This window comes from Schistocerca serialis, chromosome 6 (genome assembly GCF_023864345.2).
Source record: "Schistocerca serialis cubense isolate TAMUIC-IGC-003099 chromosome 6, iqSchSeri2.2, whole genome shotgun sequence".
Lineage (NCBI taxonomy): Eukaryota > Metazoa > Arthropoda > Insecta > Orthoptera > Acrididae > Schistocerca > Schistocerca serialis.
The window spans coordinates 330,007,637-330,027,732 of NC_064643.1; the positions used below are offsets into that span (position 1 = coordinate 330,007,637).

Sequence of the window (20,096 nt, forward strand, 5' to 3'; positions counted from 1 at the left end):
TGAGTTGTTGTTGCATATAATTTACTCGTAGTCCAGTAATCAATATCATGTAGTGTAAATGCAAAGCCATGATATCAAACCCATCCTTTCCTTTCTTTCTAAGCAGTATTCTGTCTGCTATGAGCATCAGTCTGACAGAAATTCCGAGACATTTTCGTTCGTTTTCTAAACACCAGTAAGAGAAAAATCTTATGAAAACATGTTTGGGAAAGGGCTTGGGGGGCATCAGTCATGGTAAGACCAATTTCAGCTCTGTCACCCAGTGGCTGCTTGATTCAGTTCGGTGTCTGCCCAAGTGATCATGATGCATCAAGCATAGAGCCTATGATCTCCAGCGGACTTTTCTGTGCTTGAATAGCAAGTATAACATCATGTAACATTGTGCATGATATAATACTATGTTTCAACACGCTCTGTGGCAATTTTGTATGGCATGTTGCTATAAGCATATTTAAATATGGTCTTATTTTGTTCAAGTCTGCAGTATAGCTCGTGCCATGACAACTTGAATATTTCTCATGTTTGTCACTCTGAGGAGCATTGTTTATGCATTAGAAAATGGAGTAAAGTCTAATATTTGAGACATTGGGTTCTGTTCACGTTTAATAGAAGTGTGAAAACAGTGGAGGCCTTGTAAGAAATGAGTGATATCGAGAAAGTAAAGTTGCATAATTTCAAACACAATCGTTTTCAGATAAATTAATCACCACATTCAGGAAGACAAACAGGCATTGATGAGGGACGTTTCTGTGATTTACTACTATGGTCAATGACCATGTTTCTAATAACTGGCAAGCAAGTGTGAAACCCATTAACCTTAGATTAAAAGAAAGGAAGGAGGATTACGGTACAGCGTCTCATCAAAAACAAGATTAGACGTGAAGCAAAATCTCTAACTGGAAAGGTTGGAGAAGGAAGTCGTCTGTGCACTTTCAAAGCTACGTTTGCCGTAGTAGATTTAAGAAAGTCACTGTAAAGCTAAATCAGTGCAGTCTGATGGCAAAGTACTATATGTAACTTCATAGGGAGAAAACAGTGAGTAAGCCATAACAAACATTAGCTCAAATGCCTGTGTACATCCACAAAATGTATTGTTATTGATATACAACTGGTGGCACAAAAAAGGTATTTTGTGTTATGAACTGCTTCATAGGAACGTGTCCTTCACAGCTGACAATTGTTGCCATCGAATGCAACCTGGAAGACACCACCAAGGAGCTTGGCTGGCAAACATATCTACCTCACGTCTTTTAATCTGGTACTTGCATGTGTGTACTTTTCTCACCTCTTATCAATCAACCACCAAGAAAGTTGGTTTTTTATTTCCTTTGTTTGTTTTGTTTTGGTGACTGCACTTCAGTGAGTCGCTACAAACTTGGGACAGAGCAACTACCTGTGCATCAGCAGATGGGTTTCGATAACGACGTGGAATATCTTGTTGACAGGTTCTCTGATTTTTGTGTCTATTTTGTTCAGTACCCTCATGGGAAAAACTATTAATATGCACTACTCTAATGCAACTGGTGTCTCATAATAATACAATACATCAAATGGCTATCTTAATTAAACATGAAGTCTTTTGTCATACTCAAGTAGCTGGTTCACAGAGGAAGACTGCACTGCAGTTCCTTTTCTAGAGTGTCACACAGATGACAAAATGGTAGATATCGAAATAGATGACAGAGGGATATAAAAACAATTAAAATTGCTCAAAAGAGGAAAGGCCGTTGGACGTGATGGGATACCAGTTCGATTTTACACAGAGTACGTGAAGGAACTTGACTCCCTTCATGCAGCTGTGTACCGTAGGTCTCTAGAAGAGCGTAGCGTTCCAAAAGATTGGAAAAAAGGGTACAGGTCATCCCCGTTTTCAAGAAGGGATGTCGAACGGATGTGCAGCACTATATACCCATATCTCTAACGTCGATCAGTTGTAGAATTTTGGAACACACATTATGTTAGAGTATAATGACTTTTCTGGAGACTAGAAATCTACTCTGTAGGAATCAGCATGGATTTCAAAAAAGACAATTGTGTGAAACCCAGCTCACGCTATTCGTCCACGAGACTCAGAGGGCCATAGACACGGGTTCCCAGGTAGATGCTGTGTTTCTTGACTTCCGCAAAGACGTTTGATACAGTTCCCCACGGTCGTTTAATGAACAAAGTAAGAGCACACGGACTAACAGACCAGTTGTGTGATTGGATTGAAGAGTTTGTAGATAACAGAACGCAGCATGTCATTCTCAATGGAGAGAAGCCTTCCAAAGTAAGAGTGATTTCAGGTGTGCTGCAGGGGAGTGTCGTAGGACCGTTGCTACTCACAATATATATAAATGACCTTGTGGATAACATCAGAAGTTCACCGAGGCTTTTTGTGGATGATGCTGTAGTATATCAAGGGGTTTTAACAATGGAAAATTGTACTGAAATGCACGAGGACCTGCAACGAACTGACGCATGGTGCAGGGAATGGCAATTGAATCTCAATGTAGACAAGTGTAATGTGCTGCGAATACATAGAAAGAAAGATCCTTTATCATTTAGCTACAATGTATCAGGTCAGCAACTGGAAGCAGTTAATTCCATAAATTATCTGGGAGTACGCATTAGGAGTGATTTAAAATGGAATGACCAGATAAAATTAATCGTCAGTAAAGCAGATGCCAGACAGATTCATTGGAAGAATCCTATGGAAATGCAGTCTGAAAACAAAGGAAGTAGGTTACAGTACACTTGTTCGCCCACTGTTTGAATACTGCTCACCGGTGTGGGATCCGTACCAGGTAGGGTTGATAGAAGAGAGAGAGAAGATCCAACGGAGAGTAGCGTGCTTCGTTACAGGATCATTTAGTAATTGCAAAAGCGTTATGGAGATGACAGATAAACTCCAGTGGAAGACTCTGCAAGAGAGACGCTCAGTAGCTCGGTACGGGGTTTTGTTGAAGTTTCGAGTACATACCTTCACCGAGGAGTCAAGCAGTATATTGCTCCCTCCTACGTATATCTCGCAAAGAGACCATGAGGATAAGACCAGAGATATTAGAGCCCAAAGAGATGCAGACCGACAATATTTTTTTCCAGAAACAATACGAGACTGGAACAGAAGGGAGAACCGATAGAGGAACTCAAAGTACCCTCCGCCACACACTGTCAGGTGGCTTGTGGAGTATGGATGTAGATGTAGATATATAACAATGTGGCTGTTAGAGAGTAGTTGTTGAATGAAACACCATTAACAGAGTATCCAGTGATAAGATATCATTTGCAGATTTTCAGTAGCAGTTCTGCAGTATTTTATGTTCCTTACTTCTAGATTTACTGGTTACTGAATGTAGTGAGATATCTTATGACGACAAAATTTCTGAAGATGTCCTTCTGAGATCAGTTTAGCTGCCTGTGGCTCTGTACAGAGCAGGTAAAATGTTACTCTCATGCCAGTTTCAAACTGAGAGTTACTCGTTACAGTGCGTTGACATTTTCACGGCGCAAGTGACCAACTGCTGCATTCACTGCTTCCTCATTGCCCTTGTGATAGCTGATACAAATAATACGCCATGTAGACAAGGAGATTAGTTGTAGTTGTTGCGTGAAAGTGATCTCCCTTTCTGTAAACATATGTTTGGTAAGTCAATGACACACCAAAGGAAAATCCATTGAAAATCTTTGATTAGTGTACCACAAATAAATCGTGAGACTTGCAAGATAATTCTCTGTCATTCCAGCAAACTATCACAGTGTCACCACAAATGTTCCACTATGTTGTCATGACCCAACCACAGTCGTAGCAGGACGATTATGTTTCTACAGGCAATGTCTTTTTTGTGTGTGCTAACAATTTAGGAGTGTACCTTGTACGTAAACAATGCTGCAGCTTAATTACTTTTCTTACAATGTCATGAGGAGTATTCTAGTATATATGGTGAGAGAGAAGAATAAAAAGTTGCACAGACCACAGCAATACATATGAGAGAAAATAAACATAATCTACTGAGTTATAGATCCATTTCATTGGCGCTGACTTGTAGCAGGGTGTGAGAACAAATAATTAATGTTATGAAGTACCCCAGACTATATTACATATTGACTCCAGACTGCAGAAATGTGTTACTGAAATCTTAACTGATGGGATGGGAAATAAATGAAAAAGGAAAGGTTGAGGTATGGCATTGTTGCTCTAACTAGAAAACAAATTACTAGTGACACAAGGTGTTCATGACTACTGGTTGGCTGTGCCTAGAAATAGAGGACTGAAAATTAGAATGTAAGTAATCAATGAAGTTGCACACATTACATTATTTCATAGGAAAGGAGAGGGGGAAATTGAGCAGAACATGCACAATAGATCATGCATTGCATCAATGTCATCTGTAACTAATACCCCTTAAGCCAACTAATGTGTACTCAAATAGTGAAGTGGACTGACAAGGCAGCCAGTCCACAGTGACGGGTAGCCGATAGAAAGGCACGCGTACACACTCACGCCGACGGGCGTCAATTCTGGAACAGGATAACTATTGAATGGTAGCAAGAAAAGTACGTAGCTGCTTTATACTTAACTTTATTATTTGATGACTACAGCATTCTTCTTGAGACATTTATACTATAACTCTCAAAGTAGGTAAGGCTAATGGCGCCTTGCTAGGTCGTAGCCATGGACTTAGCAGAAGGCTATTCTAACTGGCTCTCGGCAAATGAGAGGAAGGCTTCGTCCGTATGGTCGCTAGCAATCTCCTCGTACAACTGGGGCGAGTGCTATATCGTCTCACGAGACCTGCCTTGTGGTGGCGCTAGGTCTGCGATCACACAGTGGCGACACGCGGGTCCGACATGTACTAAATGGACCGTGGCCGATTTAAGCTACCACCTAGCAAGTGTGGTGTCTGGCGGTGACACCACAAATAGTATGTATGTGTCATTTATATAATAACAATAATAAGTCAATGAGTGTGAGCCAAACAGAAATAGTCAAATAAAAAATATAATTAAGAGACATATCCACCCACAAGTTAGAAATGGTATCAAAATTATCCTCTAGCTGGCAGTAGTGTCTATATTCATAATTCATAATTCAGAACACTATTCGAAAGCTGTAATTTATTACTGAGCAACGGTAGTGGCCATTTTATTGCTTAGTACCAAGAAACAGAAGCATAAAACAGACAAATGCTGTGATTTGGGTAGCAGATATCTTTTCTGTAGCACACACATAGTACTATGGTTTTACAATCCACTGTGATACTTAAAGCTACAGTGGTGGAACACCGCCGAATGATATTAAAATTATTTCAATAAAACAGTCTAGATAACATTTAACTTGTATATACTTCATTTGGTGATCAGTTTCAGTCTTTTATCAAACAACTTTTTACTCATTGGTGACAGCAGGAGCTGGTAATGTGGAGCAGACCACTCAGGAGGCACGTTGAACAGCCTGCTGTCACCTAGGGGTAAAAAATGGCCCACTAAAAGACCAAAACCAATAACCAGACAAATTACAATGTACTCTCGATTATTGATGTGTGGATTATTCGGTTTGCAGATTATTCGTGCATCTAAAAAATATGTGCAATATTTTTCTCTAGCAAACAGCAATAAACATCCCACCATGTGATAACAAGTGCCATTTCCATTGTTGAAATGACAGCCCTGTGAGAAAAGAGTACCATTTACATTGCATCTATCAGCCTTTACCATATAAATAAAAAACAAACTCAGTTTTCTGATGTTAATCAGCATTTTCAATTAAGCAAGTTAAAAGAATGTGTAAAAAGAGATGATCGAGAAAGGAAAGAAACATAAGTTGACATTAAAACAAAAATTAGAATTAACTGAAAGATTTGAGAAGGGGGAAACTGCTGCAAAATTAAGAGCTGATTACGGTACTGGAATGCTGACTTGTTTGGCACAATAAAAAGAACAAGCAGAAAATAAAGGCTTTTGTCAAGAAATTAAATTCTAGTTCTGGACCATCTGGACTGAAAAAACATGGAAAGATCTAAATCTGATGAATTAGATGCTGCTCTTTTGCAGTGGTTTAGCCACAAATGAGCAGAAGAGTTCTGTTTCAGATGTGATGTGTATTGAAAAAGCTACATATTTTCATGAAACTCTAGAGTTAGATGGAGAATTTAATGCCTCATCTGGACACTGAAACAATTTCAATACATTTTCATTGATCAATGTTTTCCTAAGGACTATGTTCCAAAAAGTTCTTATTACAGAGTGAAACTCATGTTCATAAATTAGTCATGGTTGAAGCCAGTATAATGTGAATAACATGCTTCAGTTTCACACAATGTCAGCCATAAGAGGAGCTGGCCACATAAATATTTGCATATAGTTCTTATAACACTTTGAACAAACAATGATTTCCTTGAAAGACTTCGCTGGGCATGGAAATCTAACACATGCTGCCACCAACGGATACAAAGTAGACAGCACCACAAATTGTGCTCTTCTTCTTGCTCTCAAAAGAGGTCATTTCAAATTGACTAACCTCCAAGCAACATAAAAAATCTCTTTTCAGAAGGCAGAGATTATATTACTACATGCAAAGGGGTAGTGTTGTTCACAATTCATCACTCTAAGATCTCCTAGAAACATACGGAACAAGTCAAAAAATTTGAGATTAGGTTTTATGATATAGGCATACCCTATATTCTCTTACTTAACTTCTAACCATTAAAAGCTTTTAATTTGACTATCTACTTAGACTTACCGGAAACAATGACCCCCCCCCCCCCCCCCACACACACACACACACACACACACACACTTCTATCATTTCCACACATCTAGAGGTAAAATAAAAGCATATTCTATGCTCACAAACGAAAACAATGCACAAGTGGTCAAGTAGAAACCTGTCTTCTCTCCCCCACCCCCCTCCAAAAAAAAAAAAAATTTGAAACATATTTTAAAACTACAGGGCTTCCCTGGAGCATTCTTTGTAAGGCAAAGAACTGAAGAGGTTGACAGAAGTACTAGGCCACAAGAGCTTCATTTTGAGTTATTGTACGCTATATATTGGTTAAATTCAAAGACAAGAAAGTAAATGCAGTTAGACAAAACAATATACTTAGTAGACAGTTCTTTCTGATGGTACAAATAGAACTAGTAGTTACTGACAACCCTGATCGGACTAGTGACAGTGAAAGTGAGGGTTAGCACTTTCTTCTATTGACCCCTTCTGTTGTCTACATGAGCATGCTCTAATGTTACTTTATCTCACCTGTATCGAAATCTTGGCATGTCGCGCAGTGTCCAATGGTATGAAGCAGTGACTGATACAGTGGTTGTAGCAGTGGGTGCTGCAGCAGTTTCATTTGGTAATAAATCGTACTGATCATAGTCCTCAATAGATCTGACATTGTGTATTATGGACTGGAAACTTTGTTTGCATAGAGGGCATTCTGCCTTTACCTGAAATTACAGTGTCTTATCAAAATAGAGATATTAACACATAGTACTTACATTCATCTATTTTTTGCAGTTGCTGTTCTTGGCAATCACTGCAACAAAATTTTCCACAATTAGTCATGTTCATTATCTGAAATTTTCTCAGGTTGTGTCCAAAAAAGTAAAATAAACAAAATTAAAATTCAGAAACCCTGAACCTCAGCAAAACCTTTAACCATAGCTACATAATGATCAACAAATTTCTCTAAGTGCAAAGCAATAATCACATACTATAGAGAGTGTTACAAAGACATATGGTTAAGTGGATAATAAACAATAATATATGTCTACAAATAATATAAAACAATAATGATTATGATAAGCTTATCAATCTGTGATCCCCATTCACAGCTATTAATAATTAATTTGAATAAAATTTGCTCTCACTATAACGTATGTAGCTAAGGCTGCTGGTTGGTATTTGACTATGGATAATTATAGCCAGATGGCATAGAATGGGATTAACAGCCTTGAATTATATGGGTCATACTACCAATAAAAACTTTATGAGACCATACACCACACGTGCAGTGTCTTTTAACTCTGCTGCTCAGATATTTCCATATGTCACGTTTTAATCAGCTGGGTAAATTCATCACAAGCTTATCCATTTGACGCCTGTACAAAGTAGGTAGTAGTTACAGTACAAAAAATCAGCCCTTGATACAGTCACTTTTATTGAACGGTAGCAGTTTTGAAAATATTAACCAATGGTCTTCAATCATTTGACTATGGACAGTTTCAGCCACATGGAACTGGATGTTGCACAGCACACACCACATAGGGTTCATAATCCTTTCGCTCTAGCCACAGTTCTTTAACTGGAGACTGATAATCCATACTACGTCGTATGGCTGTAACTGCCCACAGTAACATGCTCGAAGATGGAGGATTAGTCTTAAATTTGTAGCCTAAGTAAAAGACAGAGACAAATTTTATTTGCAGTAACGAGCACACACTCCACTGCAGAATGGAAATTCATTCTGGAATAATTGTTGGGTTTCAAACAAATACTTAAAAGGAGGTCACAATCATGTAACAAGTAGAAACTTGCAAAACAAACATCTGTCTTTCATAAGCCATCTGTGCAAATCATATGACGGGCATAAATGGGAATTTCCTTCCCAAACCAAAATGTTTCCTTGTAGCATCACCTACTGATTATTTACTACTGCACCCTTTGTAAACCTCTAGTCATTATTAGTGCATCTTGATAAACAAACATCTGTCTTTCATAAGCCATCTGTGCAAATCATATGACGGGCATAAATGGGAATTTCCTTCCCAAACCAAAATGTTTCCTTGTAGCATCACCTACTGATTATTTACTACTGCACCCTTTGTAAACCTCTAGTCATTATTAGTGCATCTTGATAAACAAACATCTGTCTTTCATAAGCCATCTGTGCAAATCATATGACGGGCATAAATGGGAATTTCCTTCCCAAACCAAAATGTTTCCTTGTAGCATCACCTACTGATTATTTACTACTGCACCCTTTGTAAACCTCTAGTCATTATTAGTGCATCTTGATGATCTGAATCATCTGCTCCTCCTTTCCAATCTGTAATTCTTTCCTCCTTGAGGAAGTCACGAACTACGTAAAGTTTCCATTGGAAAGTACACTGATTTTAGGCTCATGATGGTAAGAATTAGCCAACTATTCTGCCTTCTCGGAATTTTAGTCTTGCCAACTGACTTCTCCTTTTGATACTATTACATCTTATTACTTTTCAGACAGGGAAAAACAAACTTGCAAAGTGTGGTTTAGGAATGAGAGTAAATGCAACAAAGAGGAAGGCAACCAAGTAGATGAAGACTTACCACTGACTTGCATACTGTTATTACCATACATATCGAAGGGTGCCTCATCAGTCGGCAACAACATACCATTTTCAGGCAACAAAATATTCTACATTGAACAAAATCATGTTCATGCAGTTGTTCAACAATTTCCATTTTATAGTGAACTAGAAGCCAAAGCCAGAGCTTGACACTTAGTGGAGCAGTGATGACTTCCATATTCTTAATATTTTTTAGAGTCCAAAATGTACAGAACCATCAGTCATTGCGATGATCTGAAGGAGAGTTTGTTAGCATACTTTCACTCAGTACTGTCTGGGTCAACAGGGTACAGTTCATTCAGGACTACAAGGAACTCTGCATCATCAGTCATCAACATTTTAATTCACTTGTGAAACTGACCAGACAATGGCATATCACAGTTTGGGTGCATCTTTTAAGATGAAAGTTTGTGACACTGTTTAGAGATAAGACCATGGAATGAATATAAAATGTAATGAGGCTTTAATACAAAGCCAAAAGCATGTTTTTTTTTTTTTAGTATTTGTTTTTCTTCAGTTATAAAACTACATGTTACTCCTTGCTGCTTGAAATCCAAATTTTTTTGGGTTTTTTCAGAAAAATAAGCATTTCAGACAACATTTTGTGTTTTGTTTAGTGTTCAGATTTTGCTTCAATGAATACACTTTTCAAAACATTGTATTTTTAAAACTAATTTTTAACACAACAGCAAAAAAGCAAATTCAGATATGAACATATTTTTTACTCTGAATTAAATAAAGAATCAGTACACAAAACCATTCAAAGTTTATTACCGAATTTCTATCTATGTAACTATTTTAAACATATACTTTTAAGTACCATATTATACAGCAACTTTAACATAATGATTATATAAAATAGAATGCTAACTGCCACTCAGTGGGAATATTCTTCAAGTAATGTTTGACAGATAATCAGTATCGGATACGTTAATGGTTATACATACAATCAGTTGCTTAGTGTGAAAGTTTTATGAAACAATAAATTTGTTCAACGGCAGCTGCAACATGGGCAAACAAGACACATGCTACAATCAGCTGCAGTTCTTGCAACTGGAAACTAAGTGAAGGGGCACAGTGATTGGCACACTGAACTCGCATTCCGAAGGATTAAGTTTAAATCCGGATCCAACCATCCAGATTTAGATTCTCAATGATTTCCCTAAGTCATTCCAAGTCAATGCTGGGATGGTTCCTTTGAGACAGGCATGGCCAAATTCCTTCATAATCTGAGATTGTGCTCCATCCCTAATGACCTTGGTGTTGATGCGACATTAAACTCTTTCATTTTCCTTCCTGCCTTCACAACCAGGACGAACTGACAGTGGTAGGGACAAAGGATCCATATAGCTATCAATACTGCTGCAAACAACAAAAACACTCATTCGTTTCATTTTTGGCATTGAGCACAAATGATAAATAACTGAATGAGACAATCTATCTTCCATTAGTTTTGAACAGCTTTCTATCTGTAATGCTTATAAGTGTAATTTCAGTCAACTTAACCTCCCAGCATTATTTGTTTTCAATTTATTTTCAGGATTTATTCATTCACTGTTGGCAACAACTGTATGCATCGCTGGCATAACAACTTGGATGATATTTTCCCGCCTCCATCACTGACTTAACCAGTGCAATCAGATTTGGAAAGACTAATTTGTGTATCTTGATTTAAATTTTATTTGTTGATGTAAATCTCAAATGAAATTAGCTTTCAGACTTCCCGACCTTTCAGCAATTTCAATCCTGGAAGCAAAAATTATAAAGCTGTTACAAATTTTCAACTGCTGTTCTACAACTAACAAACACACTTATACCTATAATAGTAACATACTTTTTTATTAGATTATAAAACTAAATGAATCATGGCACAGCACACACATGTATTACGTACAAAAATTCCAAAATATAACCTTGTCTTTAAAAAGTATAAGAAAGGATAGGTTACGCAATCTGAATACATTTAAAATTTGAAGTGTTTGTACTAAGCAGCAAGCTATGAAAGAGGAGAAAGGATTCACTATTTGACGCTGACTGTACAGTCATTTTGTTTTATATCGGCCATAAGCTGTTATTCTTTCACATGTATAATGTGTTAATCCATATTTTTTATTTTATGTGTAACACACTTCTTGCACAGTGTCTTATTGCACTGAATATCAGCAAACTGTGTAACAAGCAATGAACATAAATGTCAGAACACTGACTGATACACACACAACTGATTCCCTTTATCACCACACAACTGGACAAAGTCTAAGGATCACGGCAAACTTTGCTCTCCTCACCAAAAAATCAGTAAAGGCATTCCAAAGAAATAAGCACAAGTAATAATTACAACAGCTGTGTAATTAAATATCATTTCAGTTCCCAACAAACAACAAGGGTAATTAACATTAAAGCAACATATTACCCCTAATTGCAAACATTACCTGTCAATTGGTTTAATAAAAGTGTGCAGAGATGAAAATTGCCTAATGCCATTTGGCTTTCATAGAAAGAGATTATAGTTTTTCGAGAAAGCTAGTTTGACAAATTGTGAAAATATACTTGAAAACACTACTGCTCAGCAGATACCACACAGTTCTTACTGGTTGGCTAGTTAGTGAGCCACAATAAAGTGCGGGTGGGCGGATGGGAGGGGCTGCGCGAGTGCGCACCCCCACTCTCCTACCCACACACACTTCTTTAAGAGAGTACTAACTTTACAAAGATATGGGTATGGCTTGCAATACATCCTAATCCTGTTACTGGAAGATATGCTATTTCAAGATACACATCCAACATCGGAGAACCTACAATTGATAGTTTTCTTCAGGTGTTGATAGCAAATACAGCATCAAACAGACTTGCATCGAAAGAGCCAACTGAAAATCATTACCAAGGTCAGGAGTCAAAATTGGATTTCTTACTTATCACGAGGCAATAACCTCACCATTTGGCTAGCCTGATCCACATTTTCAGTGTCAACGGAAGTTCTCTTCTCATGACAAACATTTATAAGCAAGATTCTTCCATCACAGGAAAGACCTTGGCTGATGTTTATCCAAAACAAAAACAGACTGGTTCGATGCAGCCTTTTGTGCTAGTCTATCCTGTAAAAGTCTCTTCATCTTTGCAAAATGACTGCAGCCTACATCCATTTCAACCTACTTACTCAATTTGAGCCTTGGCCTCCTCCCTCCCTCTACTAGTTTAACTTCCAAACTTCCCTCCAATACCAAACTGTCAATCTCTTGATACCCCAGGAACTGTCCGAAACTGTTACTTATCACAATAACTACATCTTAAATAAATCATTTATCTTCATACCATGCGCAGGTAGACCACTGAAATGTTATATCCAGTTGACTTTACAATCTGGCAGCAAAACCAAGAATAATACAATAAATTATTTTACTGGGAAGGCCCATTTGGTCACCTAATATAACAGTATCTTCATCAGCAATAATGTTTCAGACAGGGAGTTCACAGTCCTCTTATGAATCCCCCCCCCCCCCCCCCCCCCAAAAAAAAGAAAACCTCTTGCTGGAATTTCTATTTTGAATAAAACAGTAATATATTCAGCCATTTTAGTGATAGAAGAGCACATAGTCTAATGACTTACACTGAGCAACAGTATTTGTCTTCATTTCATGTGATTTTTTTAAACACTTTATGCTTATATACAATAAACAAAGTACCATAAGTTATAAAAATTTGTAGGTAACAATGAGATAAAACATACCCCTGAACTTACTAAGGTAATTCTTTTCACAAGGAACCCATTGAGTGGGAGGCAGCAAAAGACCAATGATGTTTATGGCATTCAACGCCCCATACATTGTCTAACATGCAACAACTTTGGCTGCTAATGGCAACAGCGGGTGGAACTCGAGGTATCCAATGGTGAGCACAGCATGAGTTTACACATTGTAGTCAAACTGCTTAGTCGCCAACTAACTTACAACAGTGCTACAGATGTCGATACAAAGCAGAGCAATGGCAATGGCAATGATAAACAAAGCAAACATTGCATTGCAATATACCTACAACAACACTTGCCAAAGTTTATATTTCACCATAGAGGAATCCAAGGAATTTCAGAGTGTGAGAAAGAAATGGTAGATGAAACATTTGTGTTTCCGCAAGGCAAGTCGGTGGAATGTGTTGTGTCTTACAAGCTCGACTGTGTGGAAATGTATGTGAGGAATACAATGACGACGATATATGCTTTACAAGTGAAAGCTATACTGAAACCCGTACTGAGCCATGTAGTTCATCATCCTTGAAGAACAGGGGGCCACAAATCCTGTCTCTGGTGAAACATAATAAAGAGCAATTTTTGTCGAAGGAGAGGACACTAAAGATAACTAGTAGCGCATAAGAGAAACTATGGATATTCAACGGAGGACACAGCAAACTGGTTACAAAAACAGGTGTTTGTGCAGGATGCTCATTACAATTTAAAGGATGTGCATGATAATGATCTACTACATTATGCACATCAAATTGTGCATTACATAGATTATAATGATTTCACAGGAAGCAGTGAATGTTTGCTTAACTTCAAACAGTGCTACAGTATTGGAGGATGTGAGATAACGAATTTCAAACAAAGCGTCAACTTAATGATGCACAGCAAACTGCAGAATCAGCCTGAAAATTTGAAGAAGAGATAAACAAACTTAGGAACTTGTTTTCATCTCAGACCAATCAGAATTTGAAGTGGAAGTGCATATGAAAGAAACCTTGGAAATTAGAGGTACCAAGAGAGTGGCATCAAGATCAACTAACATCAATGCCTTAACACACTTATATACAATTATGCTGACTGTTAATCTGCATGGTAAATTGACTGGAAAGTTATTCATTGCACTGCGACAAGTTGAAGGTGCTCTGCCACCTATGATTCTCTCTTGTGTACAAGCAGGAGTGGGAAAATGGGCATAAGAGAACTAACATTAATGTACAAGCACTGTTTTTGGCCAATAGCTGGTCAAAAGAACTTGCTTTGGCTTAATTCCTGGTCCTTGTATAAAAGTCATACTCCTTAAAAGCAAACTATCTGTCCTGAAAAATGTATGACGTTGCAATTCATACCACCTACACAAATTCAGCCTCTGGATGTTTGTTTCTTCCATGCCTATAAAACATATTATCGCACTATACGAAGCGATGCATTACAGGATAGCCAATTTCACGATAAGCTTGGCGACAGACTGTTTAGCATTCGGTTGCATGCCATCACATTCCATTAGTTCTCACCACCCTGTTACTCTAATGTGATTCCACATGCATTCTTTCAGAATGGATTACCTAGCTGAATGTCCTGCACAGTTTGTAACTCCCAAGAAGGTCACCTTCGATCTTGATGGTGCAAACATTTGTGATCACTGTGGTGCACCATTTTTCCCCTCTGTGTTCATGGTGCAAGTTAATGGTTTGTTTTGAACATTTCTTGAATGTTGACAATGTAAATTTTTTGCATACATGCCACTGAAGGTTGAGCTCTGCACCTCCCACACTTTTTCTGTGCCCTCCAGGTGCACATTGTGAGTCATTAGCAGCTAATATTTTTCCTGTCAGAATTGTTAACACAATACTTTCAAACGAGCCTTACTAAAGACTGAACTTGCAACCTGGCACTCAAGGAGTTCCTTGTCAATATTCATCAAAGTGTTTTCTAAGAATACCTAAGCACTTCTTCCCAGTATCTATTCCTCAAATGTAGATCTTTTGTAGTCATTGGACGACAAGCCTCGTGTAATAAGTATGTTCTGTATCTACAAAATTACCTACTTCATGCCAAAATTACTAATGTTTGAAATGAGACTGACGATATGTGCTTCAGTCGCTGTGCATATAATTTAATACCAGTGAGACAGGAATCCAAATACAAACTTGGTCTGCCACAGCATCTCAACAGACTAGTTTAGATTACAAAGTAGGCAAAACATATGCCTTACAACATGTGCCAGCAATGAATTACAGTATGTAGGTGACTGGAAAATAAATACTCTGCACATAGGTGTATAACATACTAAAGATGTACTTGACTTTGGAATTTTACGGGAAATAGCAGTTCACCATCCAACAAAAACAGGCTGGGAACAGAGCTAGTTTTACACATGCTAGTTGTCTTCCAAGATCCCTAGGACAAACGGCATCAAAACTCTAATGACCTTAGCAAAAGCTTAGCAGATAGGTTACATTACTTTAGTAACTGAATCTTCTATAAACTATTTCTGCTGTAGTCATCTGGCTGCAAAGTATATCATATTTTGTACATACAATGTGTGTGAACAGCTGCTGGGATGTGACATTTGACAATAATTTATTTTTTACCACTCACTGCTTCTGCTTCCTCCTGTTGCTCTAAATGGATACTGCACACATATGAAGAAAGGGAAGAGGCTGTGGTCTGGCACTGTGTGTATTCGGAAACTAGTGACATGGCTGTTCGCTGTATTCTACTGAATGAAGTGTATTTTTAAAAAAAATCTAGTTAAGTGACACTGACTGTGTAACACCTTCGTGGGAAAATTTTTTGTAGCAGCTCAGCAAAGATAATTTTTTTTGCTATTGTATTGGAATTGTGATCGACTAACTACATTTACTTTTTTTTATAACATAATTTTTGTGATTTAGAACCAAAAACTAAGGTGGTATACACACCACCACGGCATCTCTGTGAGCTGTTAAACAATGGTGATAAATGGATTTTACACTTCCCTTTTACAAGCACTGTATGTTGCTATTACACATAAAAAATAAAACAATGTTTTGTTTTTTAATTTACTTTATTTACAAATATTTATCTGTCATGTTTACCAACATTTTATATTAAATGTTAACAATTTGGTGCCTATAAACAAGTAGAAGAAGGGATCGTTTGGCAGGACATGTTCTGAGGCATCAAGGGATCACCAATTTAGTATTGGAGGGCAGCGTGGAGGGTAAAAATCATAGAGGGAGACCAAGAGATGAATACACTAAGCAGATTCAGAAGGATGTAGGCTGCAGTAGGTACTGGGAGATGAAGAGGCTTGCACAGGATAGAGTAGCGTGGAGACCTGCATCAAACCAGTCTCAGGACTGAAGACCACAAAAAAAAAAAAAAAAACTGGTGGAAGCATATTTCAATACACAGTGGTACTCTGCAGCTGCAGCACATGTATTTTGTTCTCATATTGAGCTTTTGTAGTACTGTCTGTATGTCTTTTCCAAACCTGGCATATGATCCACTTTTGCCAGTCAACCATGATTAGTACAGAATTGCTTTTGGTTACAATGGTTACTGGACAGTCTATTTGTGGAGTACATGAAGCCACCTATTAATTGTTTTGTAAGTTACAATCGAAAGTTCTTGTCCTTTATTCGTTCTGTTTAATACGGTGGCATTAACAATTTAAATATCTGGTAGGAAGCACAGAATCCAATGTCATAACTTCCAAGAACATCGGCCTACTGCATGTTCTCCAAGTTATTCCAAGTGATCTATGCCTCCCATTATATTATTATATGTTGCTACAGCTGTTGGAAAAGTAAAACTGATGGTAGTACCATTCTTGCTCTTCCTTGAGACAAAGTAGTGTCTCTTGAGTTGTCTGAAGTTAAAATAGTGACAGGTTTGTTGTACATCCATTCTACAGCTGCATTAGCACATTTGCACTGGAACTGAAATTCTCCTCTTTTCAAGGTACATTTTTCTTTCATCACTGAAGGAAGTCCTTTCTGGTTTGCTCTCACAATGCCTACAGAATAGATACCAATGTCAACAGCATTTGCATTAGATTCAAAGTGGCAAAGAAGTTGTCAAATGCTACCATACTGTCACTATGGGTCAGTCTAATGACTACATGCTCTCTGGGAGTATTTTCTGCAGATCCACTGTCTGATTTTCCTGCATAAACATCAAATTTTGTGACATAGCCTGTCTGAGTCTGTTAAATACCACACCTTGTATCTACATTTGATTGGCTTTAAAGGCATATATCAGTTGATGCCCATTCCTTGAAAGGTGAGGTGTCATGCTTTCATCCACAGTCCGTGCCTTACTGGCAGTGTATAGCTTACAATCTGCTGTTGAGAAAGGTTATAAGAGGTACCCTCTTGGAGAATTTAGCCTATTGTCATTTATGTGCACAGTTTCGCATACCTTTTTTACACATTTGCATGTCATGGACTTCAATATATAAGGCTGACCTGGGGCAGATTCAAAGTTCACTGTTGCCTTCTCTTGGCAATACAGCACTGTCCATACAGATATTCATACCAATCCAGGTCTGTAATTCGTATACAGATAAACTCCTCCAGTTATTTGTCACCTCAGTCTGATTAGACTGCTGTTTTTGTTTCAACTGCTCTGAACACAGATTTGTCTGCTGAACACATGATCCAACATCTCAGTTGTAGATACAGAAATGAAGGAAGTAGTCTCTCTCTGTCTCTGGGCTGAGTATGGTTCTCCTTACATATCAATAGCAAGCAGTCAAAGACAGCAGTGTCACCTGACCAGTCCTCTTCTGCCAATGGCTCTTCTGTACTTTTGGTACCATCACTTGAAATCTCAATGGCCATAGCATAGGAACCGTTTGCACTACTTTTGATTTCAGATTGTGGAAGCAAACATGGATCAGGGTCCTCACACATGTCTGAAACTAATTCATCTTCTGTAACTTCACATCACTTTCAGTTTAAGAATCCTCAGGATCAGTAGGTAGTGAAAACAGCAATTCCAGTGGTGCTTCTGGCATGTATTTCTTTGTGCAGACTTGCCTCTTAGACATTTTTGCTACAAAAGGTAACGAAACATTGTGAGACAAACAATAAATAATGACCTAATTTTCAAATTACATTTATTACTGATATTGATGTTTACTTACCATAATTTGAAAACAATCTTAGAAATGTCATTTATCACATAATAAAGACATTAGTTAATACAAGTTACAATAATGTATCCTGCAGACATGAAGCCATGTGTTCTGACAACAGTAGTGATCCTACAACAAACAGGCAGCTTTTAAAATCCTGGTGTAGCATAATACAAGATGTCAGGCACATGCAGTGGTGGTAAGACATGCTTCAAAACATTTTGGAATTTTCCTTGTTTGGTGACCAGAAAAGATATATTAATTTTGCTGTAATTAAACTATCCAAGTTGCTTTGAGAAACTGCTTTGGTGGTAAGTATACTTTCAAAGAGCATTTAAAACATCATTATTTGATAGGATGTATACTCCCCTTGGCCCCAAAAGCTATATTTCAAGACGCCTGGAGCGTACATAGGCCGTACGACGTATTCTCATAAAGTAGTAAAGAAATACAGTTAGTGGGAAATATATCTCCCACAGCCCATGAAAGGGTTAACAGAAATGAAAATTTACCTTGGTAGTAAGATTGATAATGCAGCAATCACACATGTCACCCTATAAAAAGATCACTAAACTCAAATCAGCAGATCTCTCATTTTTCTAAGTGTCTTTACAAGTTTTTGTTTGGTGAAGGACTCACCAGTGAAAAAAGTGCCAAAAAAGCTTCTGTTTAAATCTTCAGCTTAGATTGAGAAACATTTAATAATATCACGCATAATTTGATTCATATATGTTTATTGCTACTATTAATTTGCAGTAAGTTCATACTTACATAGGCCTATACCTAATTTTTCATGTGACAAATGTCTTGCATGCAACTTAAGAACTGCACCTCATAAGGCAAACCTCAGATCTACTGGTTTTTCTGAAAAGTTTAAATAAATCTCAAAATGATTCTAGTGTTAGTACTGAACGCTGAAGCTGTGTTAATTGGTAATTCACAATATATTCATTCATGCTCTCTGAAAATCCAGTCTCACATTTTAATAACACTGGACATGAAAAAGAAAAGACATGAACATACTGGCAAGTGCAACATTGCCCACTTACAGTGGGGGCACCTGCAATGAGAGCACAACCAATACAGCTAGCCGGTTACGTGAAATTTAGGCCATCCAGCAATGGTCTCATCCTCAGTTGCTGTGCCTGATTCGTCCCTACCAATGATCTCCAATCTTCACGACTGTTTACTGAGAATGATTTAAATCTGCGTTCATAGTGTTTTGACTTATAAATGTGTGGCACCAGCAGACTTAATGAAACTTCGTTTATTCTCACACTTAATAAAAGCATGCATCGCTAAGTAGTGCTTGGATTTCATCCATATTCAATCAAGGACTATCTTATAATTAATTCCTATTTTGGTTAGTCTGGACTTCCACCAAGAACTATTACAGTCCTTTTTTGTGCATCAATTCTCAATTTTAATTTGTTTTTATGCAAGTTTAATTGTGTTCAATGAATACTGTTAGCCATAAAGTGAAGATTACAATACACACGTCAGATATATCAAGTTTTAATTTTGTTTTCCAATCATTATTTGATGACTTTTGTTGAATGAATTTCTTTGGAACCCATTGCTGTCAATAGCTATGAGGATGGGCAAGAGCACCCACATGTTTCAAACAATAATTGCCTTTACTGCTAGAAGACATTCCTTTAGTTATTATAGTACTTTTGGCTAGATGGACCTCCTCCTAATTACTGGAACCATTCTCTCATACCTAAGTGCTTCTAGGTCTACATCCATATACCACAAACTACCTTACAGTCTGTGGCAGGGAGTACATCCAGAACCCCTAAATCTCCCCCCCCCCCCCCCCTTTCCTGTTCCTATCACAGCTGACACATGGGAAGAATAACTGTCTGACGAGTTCCATATGTGCTCTAAGATCTCTGATTTTCTTGTAATGAAATGTACGAATTGGGTGGA

At 37.7% G+C, this 20,096-nt stretch overlaps 1 protein-coding gene across 5 annotated transcripts in view; it reads right to left on the bottom strand.

Moving 5' to 3' along the window:
* LOC126483790 (E3 ubiquitin-protein ligase Topors) overlaps nucleotides 1–20,096 on the bottom strand; it is a 109,348-nt gene that overhangs the window by 33,180 nt on the left and 56,072 nt on the right. For all 5 annotated transcript variants that reach the window (XM_050106955.1, XM_050106952.1, XM_050106953.1 and 2 more), the window contains one exon: nucleotides 7,235–7,425. In XM_050106955.1, the coding sequence (XP_049962912.1) occupies nucleotides 7,235–7,425 (191 nt within the window). The remainder of the gene's footprint in view (nucleotides 1–7,234; nucleotides 7,426–20,096) is intronic.